Source organism: Chenopodium quinoa, unplaced genomic scaffold, assembly GCF_001683475.1.
Source record: "Chenopodium quinoa cultivar QQ74 unplaced genomic scaffold, ASM168347v1, whole genome shotgun sequence".
Classification (NCBI taxonomy): domain Eukaryota; kingdom Viridiplantae; phylum Streptophyta; class Magnoliopsida; order Caryophyllales; family Amaranthaceae; genus Chenopodium; species Chenopodium quinoa.
In genome coordinates, this window is record NW_018742616.1 from 3,524,297 (window position 1) to 3,535,799 (window position 11,503).

Below are 11,503 nucleotides of genomic sequence, written 5' to 3' on the forward strand. Positions count from 1 at the left end.
CTCTCTATTAAACTTGTCCCAATATTGCCTGGTCGTCTCATTCTGCTTCTGGACGACTCGATACAGGTTAACGTTCTGCTTCCCCAACTCTCTGCTGGTTGTGAACTGCTAATAGAACTTATTCACCAAGCTAGAGAAGTTGCTGATAGATGCAGGCTTCAAATTAATCAGCCATTGGAGTACAAGTCCAGATAATGTAGCGCCAAAGGACTTGCACATAGTGGGATCAATAAGCTCCCACGGAATTGATAGCTACCAGATCTTCTGCTTGTACTAAGCCACATGATCTTGGGGGTTAGTGGTCCCATCGTATAACTTAGAGAAGGCTGGAATATTTAGCTTCGTGGGAATCCTGACTTTAGCAATCTCTTCCACGAAGGGGGATTCAGCAAATCCATCACAAGATTCATAGGCTACAGGTTTTGGCACATCTGGTAGCCGGGTCAAGAACTTCATCATTTTCCGATTATGGGCTTCAATAATAGCCACCTTTTTGGCCATGGGGTCAGGGTTTTCACCGATCTCCTCTTCAGACTTTTTGAGAATGTCATCTTCCCCTTCAGATTCATCGGATGAAATCAGGGAAAACTAAGGAATATCATTGGTTTTGAACCTTCTTTTCTTATTGCTCTTGACATATTCAAGCTCCTTGTTCAGCTTTTCCAAGGATGCCTGATGAGATTGAGATTCACTCTGGAGCTTCAAATTCTGCTCTTGGGCAACTCTCAGCTCTTCTTAGGTTTCCCGCAACTGCTCAACGATTTCAGCCATGGTAGGGTCTTGATTGGGACTTCCAACCATGATGAATGACAGATCAAATGAAATTAATAAGATGATCTACTGTGTCCCCACAGACAATGCCAAAGTGTTTAGGTCAAAATCTGACTGCCAGATAAGACCAGGCTCAATTAGACAACAACTAGATTAATGAAGGTGCAAATGACAATGCAGGTTCTCGAAATCAAAATGAAGGGTATGCAAAAAACGAACGAATGGGAAAGGGGAGAAGAGACACAAATTGATGACGCAGAAAACCCCAGGAATAAGGGTAAAAATTGCGGGTAGCAACGAGTCCACAAACCAACTAGGCTGACAAGTTAATACAAGTACACTTTTAAGTTTAGAATTGAGTTGTAACGATGCTAAGGATTGCTAATAATTGCTAATTGTTGTGAATGCTAGGGATAGAGTATTTGTGTTGCCTTTGTACAAAGATTATCTCTCTATTTATAGTAAAAGAATCATCTTGAAAGGCTTCAACGACTCCATTCCGAATTCCGTGGAATCCAGAGCTAGTGGGCTGAGGTAGTTCCTATTTCCACGTCATCCTCCTTGTGCATTTAACCGTTAAGGTTTGAATTGGTCTTCATCAACGGCAAGCTGAGGCCCATGGTTCCGATTCTCTTGGCACTTCCTTTTGATTCATTAACCTGGGATACTCTTGGAATATTCCTTGGGAAAGACTTCGTTTAATTTCTTTTAAGTACTTAGAACTAGATTGTTGGCTTCATGGTAACCTGCAACCTACAACCTAGCAACCTGCGAGCAAGTGAACTTGTGATGAAAATTTAGGCACAACACGTATTATTGTGAGGGTATATATAGATTGATTGAGAATATTTTTGAATTAATTAGATTGGGACACCAGCTTACATTAGACTGATTAGAGCATATCAATGAACAAGACGCTAAACGTTACTACAAGTACATAAAAAGCATTTAATCTATCTCAACTATTCTGGTAGAGTTCAAGAGTGTACAATCTAGGTGTGATACAAAGCTAGGTCGGGAGGTTCCGGGACTTGTACAAGTCCTTCTAGCATTGCTAAAACCATCCTCATCGTCGGCCTTAGATTAGGATCATCATGAATACACCATAAGACAATCTTGAGCATTTTCTCTAATCTTTCCCTGTCATTAAGTGCCTCTGTATCGTGGTTGACAAGTTCATCAATTGTTTTCATCTCGTAGCAGTCCAAGGCTCGATCAGTGAGTAGTACAACACCTTCTTCTTCATTATTTCCTGTTTGCACATTCATCTGACAACAAATAATCTCTAGTAACAAAATCCCAAAGCTATAAACATCCACTTTTGTCGTGATTGGCATATTTTTTGAACCACTCAGGGGCAACATACCCTCTTGTTCCTCTTGCCGCGGTATTGGTTTGTGTCTGATCTAACCTCAAAAGCTTTGCCAATCCAAAGTCTGAAATTCGAGCACTGAAATCATCATCCAGCAGTATATTCTGTGGTTTTATATCACAGTGGATGATCTGAGTGTTGCAATGCTCATGCAAATAGAGGAGACCTTGAGCAATCCCATGAGCAATTGGCCACCTTTTCTCCCAAGCTGGTCTAGGGGTTCCACAAAGGAAGTCACATAGAGTGCCATTACTCATAAACTCGTACACGAGCAACCAATGCTCACCTTCCACGCAGTATCCGACAAGCCTGACCAGATTCTTATGATGTGTTTGGCCTATGGCATTCACTTCCACCTTAAATATGTTTTCAGCATCTTGTATAAGACTGTCCAATTTTTTGACTGCAATAAAAGTTTGAGGACCCGAAAGTTCTCCCATAACGCCTTTGTAAACAACACCAAAAGCCCCACGTCCTAATTCTTCCCTGAATCCATCAGTAGCATCATTGAGCTCCTTATAACTAAAGCTAGGAACAGTGTATGTTTCCTGAATTTTGTCCCTAATGCCCTGCTTCAGTGTTTTACAGTCGAAAATGAATCGGATTCCCTTTAATATAACACCCAACAAGATAATAATGGAAAACCCGGAGATACATAATAATAATATTAGTATTTTGTTTAAGCTCTTGAAAGATTTATTGCTGCCAACACCAGATTTAGTCAGACCACTATAATTTCTCACCTTGATGAATGCAGTTCTTTCGACAGATCTGTCACTCTTCCCGTTCGTGAGTGGCAACTTCTTTTTCCAGCAATCTCCGTTTTCTTTGTAAATTGCTACTGCACACAAGCAATCCATCAGGCACATATTTCTGCACCAATCAATGGTTACATTCTGATAACGCTCATAGTCTGACAGTGGCCAATCCACACTCTGCAGCACCTTCATATCAAATTGATGATTTTTCTGTGATGCCTCATCACAGCTTTGCTGAAGAAATTTGGGATCGCAACCACCCATCTCATCGTTTGGATCTGACAGCATGTAATCCGGAGGACATATGCAATGTGGTTTGTTGTCATCTCCTACCTTGCAGTAGCTATTGTAGCCACACACCCCGCTGCCTGTTTGTTGGTAAAGAGTAGTACAAATGTATTGGGGGCGAAGCCCTTAATTAACCAGACTCCTGAATGAGAAGAAGGTTTTGGGTAGACATAATGTCTTAATACACCATCGTAATCAAGAATCACCCTTTGGTAGAACATATTTTCAATGGATTTTTCATCGAAAAACATGTTTATAAGAATGCTACCATTTTTGGCTATAAGGTACATGAAGCCAGACTGATTGAACACCACCTGGTGTCCTAACCCTTCCATCGTATTCGTGTAATCCCAATAATCGGAGTTTATACTCGTGTATAGAGGGAAATTTGTGGTGAATAATGAGAGGTTTCCACTCTTTGTTTGCTTAAACGAGAATCTGCCACCTGAATAATTGTGTTCTTTATAACGAGCAATGAGCTGCCCACCTGGGTTCAGCACCTGTGTGGGCAAAAGAGTGTCAGTTGGCTCATCAAAGCTTTGCCAAAGTGTAGCGGAAGCCTTAGTCGCCAGCACAAAGTTGCCAGTGTCGAGAATGGCAGCATAGGCGAGTCTTTCACCATCACCACGGTCAGGAAACTTAGCTCTCCATATCTCTTGGCCACTAGGGTCAGTAAGTATTAGGCCTTTATCAGTGTTTAATTCTACTTTTGAACCACTGGGTAAAGGTTGATCTCTGTTGGCAGACCATGTTATGGTTTTTTCAGGGACTTGATTGAACCAAATGGCTAAGAGGAAAGTTCCTGTAGGTTCAATCTTGTTGTGAAAACCAAAAGCAAAGTCATTAGATGGAGACGACCATGACGAAATGGTACCTCCAGCCGTGAGGGATGAGCCTAAGGTTATATTTTGGTAAGTTTGAGCCACAGTATAAAAGGGGAGGAAAAAGAATGCATAGATTAAATCAAGTCGTATTGGTGATGCCATGCTTTACACACTAAGGTAGCTTAGCGCGAAAGATAATTTCTTTTTTACTTTCATAAAGGATGGACAACAGTGAGGAGTGCTAGTGGAGAATGGACACCAGTGGGGAGTGCTATTGGAGTGATGGGTTAGACTAATCAACTTCAGAATGTATGCAGCAGAAGAAGGTCTACGGAGTTAAATTTTTGGATAATGTTGTAGAAACGCTAGTGTTGGAAATATTGGTATACTATACTCAAGTAGAATTTCTATAGACTTGGTATGACTTCATTGCTATGCCCTGCATTTACACTGTGGCCGTGACCACACAAGTCATAGATGTGCAATGACAGAAATTGAATTGACTTGAAGACTTTTCTTCAATGGAAATTTAATAGCTGATGGTTACAGGGAGACATCCAAGTAGCCAATCTGTACTATACTACTATCTTTGATACTAGACAGTAAATACCATCTATACATATGCTACCATCTAATACGGGGTATTACATATAATCACAGGGGGCATCAAGTTGGGTACAGAAACATAACTTCAAAAGCGAAGGATGAACTGAAGCAGAATGGACTGATGTCTTGACTTGGTCAGAGCCACTGCATAATTAATCTAAGAAAAAGTAAGAGATTTTATCCCTAAATACAAGAATTTTAAAAATAATTTTCACTTCCCAGTACACTTAAATAATGTCCCTTTTGGCTTTTGTTAAAAATAAAAATTAAAAAAAGTAAAATAAAATAAAAAATCTGAGAAAAATTAACTTGGAGAATTCCTGCATCTCTTCCACTGTTAACCCATCTGAAATTTATTTAACCTGACACCCCCATCCCCAACCCCTCTTCCCAGCCAAAATAGTAAAGAGAGAACGCACCAATAAAGGGGTAAATGATGTAGGAAAGTTGGAACCTTCTAAGCATGGCAGTATCCTTGCCTGATTTGATTTGTATTTTCCTCTTTCTGCCTTTTCATATTAAGGCTCAACCTTACCAAAACATAACCTTAGGCTCATCCCTCAAGGCCGGAGACAACTACTCATCATGGTTATCTCCATCTAAAGACTTTGCTTTTGGGTTCCAGGAGATTGAACCTTCAGGAAATTTTCTCTTAGCCATTTGGTTCAATCATATCCCTGAAAAAACCATAACATGGTCCGCTAACAGAGATCAGCCACTACCAAGTGGTTCAAAAGTAGAAATTAAACACTGACAAAGGCCTGACACTTACCAATCCCAACGGCCAAGAGATATGGAGAGCTAAGCTTCCTGTCCATAGTAATGGTGAAAGACCCGCCTATGCAGCCATGCTCGACACTGGAAACTTTGTGCTAGTGAACCAGACTTCTGCAATAATTTGGCAAAGCTTTGATGAGCCAACTGACACTCTTTTGCCCACACAGGTACTGAACCCAGGTGGGCAGCTCATTGCTCGTTTCACAGAAAAAAATTATTCAGGTGGAAGATTTGCATTGTCGCTAACAAACATTGGAAATCTTGCATTATACACCACAAATTTCCCTCTTTACAACAGTTTAAATTACAACTATTTGGATTACAAGACTGAAGGGTTCGGACTCCAAGTGGTGTTCAACCAGTCTGGCTTCCTATACCTAAAAGCCAGAAATGGTAGCATTCTTGGCTTGTTCTCTAATGAAGTATCCGTTGAACAAGAGTTCTACCAAAGGGTGATTCTCGAATACAATGGTGTCTTAAGACATTATGTCTACCGAAAACCACCGCCTCATTCAGACAGCAGTTGGTCAATCAAGAGTTTCACTCCTGGTGACATTTGTACAGCAGTTACACAGCAAACAGGCAGCGGAGTGTGTGGCTACAACAGCTACTGCAGGTTAGGAGATGACAACCAACCACTTTGCATATGTCCTCCAGATTACACACCTTCAAATCCAATCGATGAATTGAGTGGTTGCTTCCCAAACTTTTCTCGACAAACCTGTGAAGGAACGACACATGATGAGAATTCCTATGTTATGAAGGTGCTGCGAGCTGTGGACTGGCCACTGTCTGATTATGAACACTATCAGAATGTTTCCATTGATTGGTGCAAAAAGCATTGCCTCATGGATTGCTCCTGCGATGTAGAAATTTTCGGAAGAGACGGGGACTGCTGGAAAAAGAAGCTACCACTCACAAATGGAAAGAACAACAGCTCTGTCGATAGAACAGCATTCATCAAAGTTGACTTAATGATACTGTCAGCAAAAGTCTTCATTCTAAGCAACCGAACAGGGTACATAATCTTCAATTAATTAGTCCCTTTGAAGTTTTGGCCATTTTTTGTTTTACTAATTGCAGCATTTTTGGTATAAAATTGAAACATTTGGAGCTCCCTAGCCCTTCTTTCCCAAATCTCACTTTGCATTTACCACTTTCTGATTACTTTGTTAAATAATCTGTTTCCTTTTTTTGATTTAATACCTTTGATTTTGCAGCATATAATAAGGACATTAGCTGTTATTATCCTTCCTGTAATTGCTGTAGTTGTGACAGCAATAGTTCTCATAACTTGTTATAAGAATGATCAAAGGAAAATGATGCGAAATTGGGAAATCAAAGGTATGTATTTAAGGAAGCATAGTTAGTTGCAATAGAATTCATCTTGAAGAATAGGCACCTAAGCTAAGAGTTCTTTATAGGATAATGGTTTTAGACTAAATTAAATCAGGTTTTAAAATGAATAAGAACTTTTCAGTAGCTCTGACAGAAATCAACAATTTCTTTTTTCTTTTTTATTATTTGTACCAAGATTTTTAGTCATGAAAAAACTAAGTAAGATGGCATAAATTCTTGCCTCAATTATCTAAAATGTAGTTAGGTAAATGCTGTGTTTTGTGAGATTCATTTTCACTTTTTGTCTTCATTTATACGTACTAAACAGATGATGCAACTAGAAATGAGAGTATAGAATCATGCTTTGAATTCAGCTTCAGTACAATAAGAGCTTCAACAAATAACTTCTCCAGTTCCAACAAGCTTGGACAAGGTGGCTTTGGTATAGTTTACAAGGTAACCTGAGATGTTTGTTTGTATAATATTTATTGATTCAAAACAATTTCATGTGTTATTATTGTGCTGTATCTCGTTGTCTATTAATAGCAAACATACATACAGGGTAGGCTTCCAAATGGCCGGCTAATTGCTGCTAAGAGACTGATGCGTCACTCTGCACATGGTGAAGTGGAATTTAAGAATGAAGTGAAATTAGTGGCCAGACTTCATCACAACAATCTTCTTAGGCTCATTGGATTTTGCGTGCAAGGGAATGAACGGATCTTAATCTATGAATTTGCACCTAATGGAAGCCTAGATTTCGTCTTATTTGGTAGTTTCTCCACCTTTGAACTTTACTGTCTGTTGTTAGTCACAACTAAAATGAGTGTCATATAAGTGTACATAAAATACAGAAATTTGTCTCATATGATCAATTGATGTTTGCTTTTCCTATTGTAGTTACTAGTTGGTCTCCATTGTGCAGTAAGCAATGATACTGATCAAATTTGCATTTAATTTGCAGATGCTATGAGACGAGAACATTTAACTTGGGAGATTCGATACAAAATCATACAGGGCATAGCACGTGGATTGCTTTATCTTCATGAAGAATCTCAAGAGAGGATTTTTCACCGTGATCTCAAAGCCAGTAATGTTTTACTAGACGAAAACATGAATCCTAAAATTTCTGATTTCGGGACTGCAAGACTGTTTCTCGAAGATCAGACCAGTGCTTCCAGAATTGTGGGTACATAGTGAGTGCCTTCTGTTAAAGGCAGAAAATTATTGCACAATTTTTACCAACATTATCAGCTGGCCTGAATCTATCTATTCCAATAGCTTTCTGTTCATAGCCGAAGCATATTTTTCCTCTTGCTGATAACTGATTTTATACTGCAGTGGTTACATGGCTCCTGAATATGCAAAGTATGGGAAGATATCGGTAAAGGTTGATGTGTTCAGCTTTGGTGTCTTACTCTTGGAGATTGTCAGTGGGAGGAAAAATAGTACATCTCACAGCCCAAAGCAGATGGAACACCTATTAAGCAAGGTGAATATAGACAGCTATAGAAATTAACTACTCTCTTGAGTCTCATCTAGACATCTAGTTGACAACGCAACATCTGAACACAAAATATAAAAATAAAAAACATATATAGGATCTAAAAACCATTTTGTTAAGCCAAAAATCCGCATACATTTGATGCACATCATGCTCTTGAAAGAACATACAGTCAAAAAGTAAAAGTACATAACGTTCAAAATATACTCCGTAAGCTTTACTAATGTTTTGGCTTTACCTTCAAATGGCATAGCTGAAAACCAAAGTAACTCCAATTCAAACTGTTCCTAAATCAAAATGCTAATTCATTACGGTTTAAATTTGGATTTTGTGTAGATGACTTGAGCATTAAGCCTTGATTCAGAGGGAATTAAACGGATGTCACTTTAATTTCTATTGCTACTTGCTAAGTGCTCTAGCTGTATGTTCTTGCAGTCATGGAAACTTTGGACATCAGGAAAAGTTCTGGAATTGATAGACCCTATATTACTGAAGACAGATTCTCCAGTGGAAGAGATAACAAGATGCATCCATATAGGGTTACTGTGTGTTCAAAAAAACGCGGCTTGTAGGCCTACCATGAACTTAGTTATTCTAATGCTTGAGTGCTGTTCACAGTGCCTCCTACCTCCTTCAGAACCAGCATACCTTATAGATTTTGGTGATGAAGAAGAACCAAATGTGCCAGTGATCGGGGATCATTTATATTCACCAACTGCTTTATTATCAACATCAAGCAATAGCACCTTGTCGATTAATCAGGTGTCAATCACTGATCCATACCCAGAACCACGATGAAGCTGCTGTAAGAAAGTTGTAGTTATTCCATGATTAGGAAAGTAAATGAGTAGCAAACAACTGACTTTAGAATCTCATTAATATTATGGTTGTCTTTGAATTGTGTCTATAATACATGTATAAACCATCATCACATGCATATCTACTAAGACCTGATAACCAAATATGAAGAAATGGTATCCTGTTCTATAGTTTTAGATAGAATTTAATTGAAAAATATATAATTCTAGGGACTGAAAGAAACATTCTTATAAATTACTGTAATAATTTAATCTGGATAAATAATACGGAGCAGAAATTAACAAAGAGTTTCTATCTATACAAGATAGGTAAGTATCGAAGAGAAGATTATAAGAACTTATTTCAAGAAACTCTATCCTATAGAGTTATAATCTTACCTAAGATTCACTTTAATGACACACCTACTAGCTAGATATATGCTTCTTAGAATAACCCTTAAATTATGTTATTGACCTTACAATAATCACCTCTCATTTGTTGTGCTATGTTCTTCTTGCTGATAAAATATCTGCAACTTGCACAAGATTGTACAGCATGCAATAGGCCTGCAATCTAGCATTAGTGACCTTAGGAATAAGAGTGATATTAGTACATTTTACTTGAGCATAAAGGATGCTTAAGAACTGTCGTCCACCTTTTGCTTCTTACTCAGATTACGCAAACAACTTTGCTCAGAAAACTGCAGAGTACTGTCATGAATAATACTGTCTTGCATGAAAGATTTGAGTAATTTCCAACTCCCTTTTAGAAATAACAATTTTCTCATGAATTCTTTCAACTCTCCTTTGAGTAACACTGGAAAACTAGTTTTGAGAGTGAAGTCTTTTCCAGATTCGAAGCATTAAAGGCTTTGTGTACAGCATTTTCCCCCCTTCATTATCAATCTGATTAAATATTCTATTCTCAGTAATGAAATCAAAGAAATTGAAAGGCCTTCCCCTATTTTAAGGATACCTTGAGATATTAAGAAGTAGAGGAGTATATAAGCATGAAGTCATAAGGGGTTTCTTAGAGCTCGATCAATTCCACTGACAATTCTTTGGTCATCAGTCCCCTTATTACTCCATGAATAAAACCATTCCATTCTCCCTATTATTGATTTGCAGTTCAATAAGTTCAGTCTGGTCAATGATAACATTCCCATTTTCTAATTTTCTTTATGCTCGGAATAAACTAGCATTGAAACCACCTGACACTAGCCAGGTTGGCTGCAAGTAACACTAATTATCATATCAATTTCATCTACGACCAGGGGCGGACCCACCTTTAGTCATAGTGGGTCCGGTGACACAGTATTTTTTTTTAAAAAAAAATATCAAAGAGATCCCTTATTATAGATAGGTGGTCTCTTTGATGCTGCTGTTGGTAACAACAAACAATATCAAAGAGACCTCTTATTAAGATAGGCGATCTCTTTAATGCTGCTATTGCTACAAAAGACTTGCTGTGGTTTTTTTTAAATATTAAAGAGACCTGTTATTTATATAAGAGGTATCTTTGATGCTGCTATTGCATTTCGCAATTTCTTTGCGCTACTTTCTGTTTTCATTAAAGAGACCAGTTATATTTAATAACTGGTCTCTTAAGTTATCTCACTTTTTTTTGTATAATTTTTTTATAATTTTTTTCCCTTTTTATATCTTATATTTGTACAACCAATTTTAATATTTCCCCATAAAGCTTATCAATTAACTAAAAAATCATAAAGTTAATTCAATATAATAATTTTATTGTACCATTTGTTTATAACATGTTATTTGTAGTATTTTCGACTTGTAAAATTGAATTCTTAAGTACTGTATTTGGTTGTGGTATGAATTTTTGTGTCCTATTTTTGGATTGCAATCAATTTGGTGAAATATATATATATATATATATATATATATATATATATATATATATATATATATATATATATATATATATATATATATATATATATATATATATATATATAATTTTTGGATTGAAATTAATTATGAACAAGACATGGAAAAAAAAATTGTACTTTCACAAATGATCAATAATTGATGGTGACACACTATCTCGGAAATTCTGGATCCGCCACTGTCTACGACTGCCTCCAAACAGGAAGTATATGCTCTATTATATGAAGCAGATACAGCAGTAACTTGAAAGAATGGAGGCCTTGCTTATCACAGACTAAGCAATGAACAAATTGTTCATGGGAATCTGCCCAAATCCAAAAAATGTACATCTATCTTTTGAGTATTCTATATTCCAACCTACACAAATTCTTACAGCATAGTAAACGAGTATGACGGTTGGACAGGGGAGTTCAGGAACTAGACAAGCCCATCTAGTATCGCTGCAAAGTGCAAACATTATCATTGAGGTGTGTCTTAGATATGGCTCATCTCAGACCGCATTCTTCAATATTCTCTTTATTCTTTGCTAGTTACAAGGAGCCTTTACATTATTATTG

General features: G+C 37.5%; 2 protein-coding genes and 1 pseudogene across 3 annotated transcripts; 2 read left to right on the forward strand and 1 right to left on the reverse strand.

Moving 5' to 3' along the window:
- Window positions 1-1,606: 1,606 nt before the first annotated feature.
- Window positions 1,607-4,380, reverse strand: LOC110721659 (annotated as a pseudogene).
- A 1,087-nt stretch (window positions 4,381-5,467) lies between these two features.
- LOC110721365 (G-type lectin S-receptor-like serine/threonine-protein kinase LECRK4) lies at window positions 5,468-6,433 on the forward strand. Its single transcript, XM_021900502.1, has one exon. The coding sequence runs from the start codon at window positions 5,468-5,470 to the stop codon at window positions 6,431-6,433; it is 966 nt and encodes a 321-aa protein (XP_021756194.1).
- LOC110721660 (putative receptor-like protein kinase At4g00960) lies at window positions 6,322-9,148 on the forward strand. Of its 2 annotated transcripts, XM_021900858.1 has the most exons (7): window positions 6,322-6,414; window positions 6,617-6,740; window positions 7,063-7,190; window positions 7,296-7,506; window positions 7,699-7,930; window positions 8,076-8,226; window positions 8,674-9,148. In XM_021900858.1, the coding sequence occupies exons 2-7, from the start codon at window positions 6,716-6,718 to the stop codon at window positions 9,034-9,036; spliced, it is 1,110 nt and encodes a 369-aa protein (XP_021756550.1). In that variant the 5' UTR covers window positions 6,322-6,414; window positions 6,617-6,715; the 3' UTR covers window positions 9,037-9,148. The 2 variants fall into 2 exon arrangements, with proteins under 2 accessions (XP_021756550.1, XP_021756551.1); XM_021900859.1 differs by lacking the exons at window positions 6,322-6,414; window positions 6,617-6,740 and having other exon boundaries at window positions 7,096-7,190; window positions 7,301-7,506.
- Window positions 9,149-11,503: the final 2,355 nt, after the last annotated feature.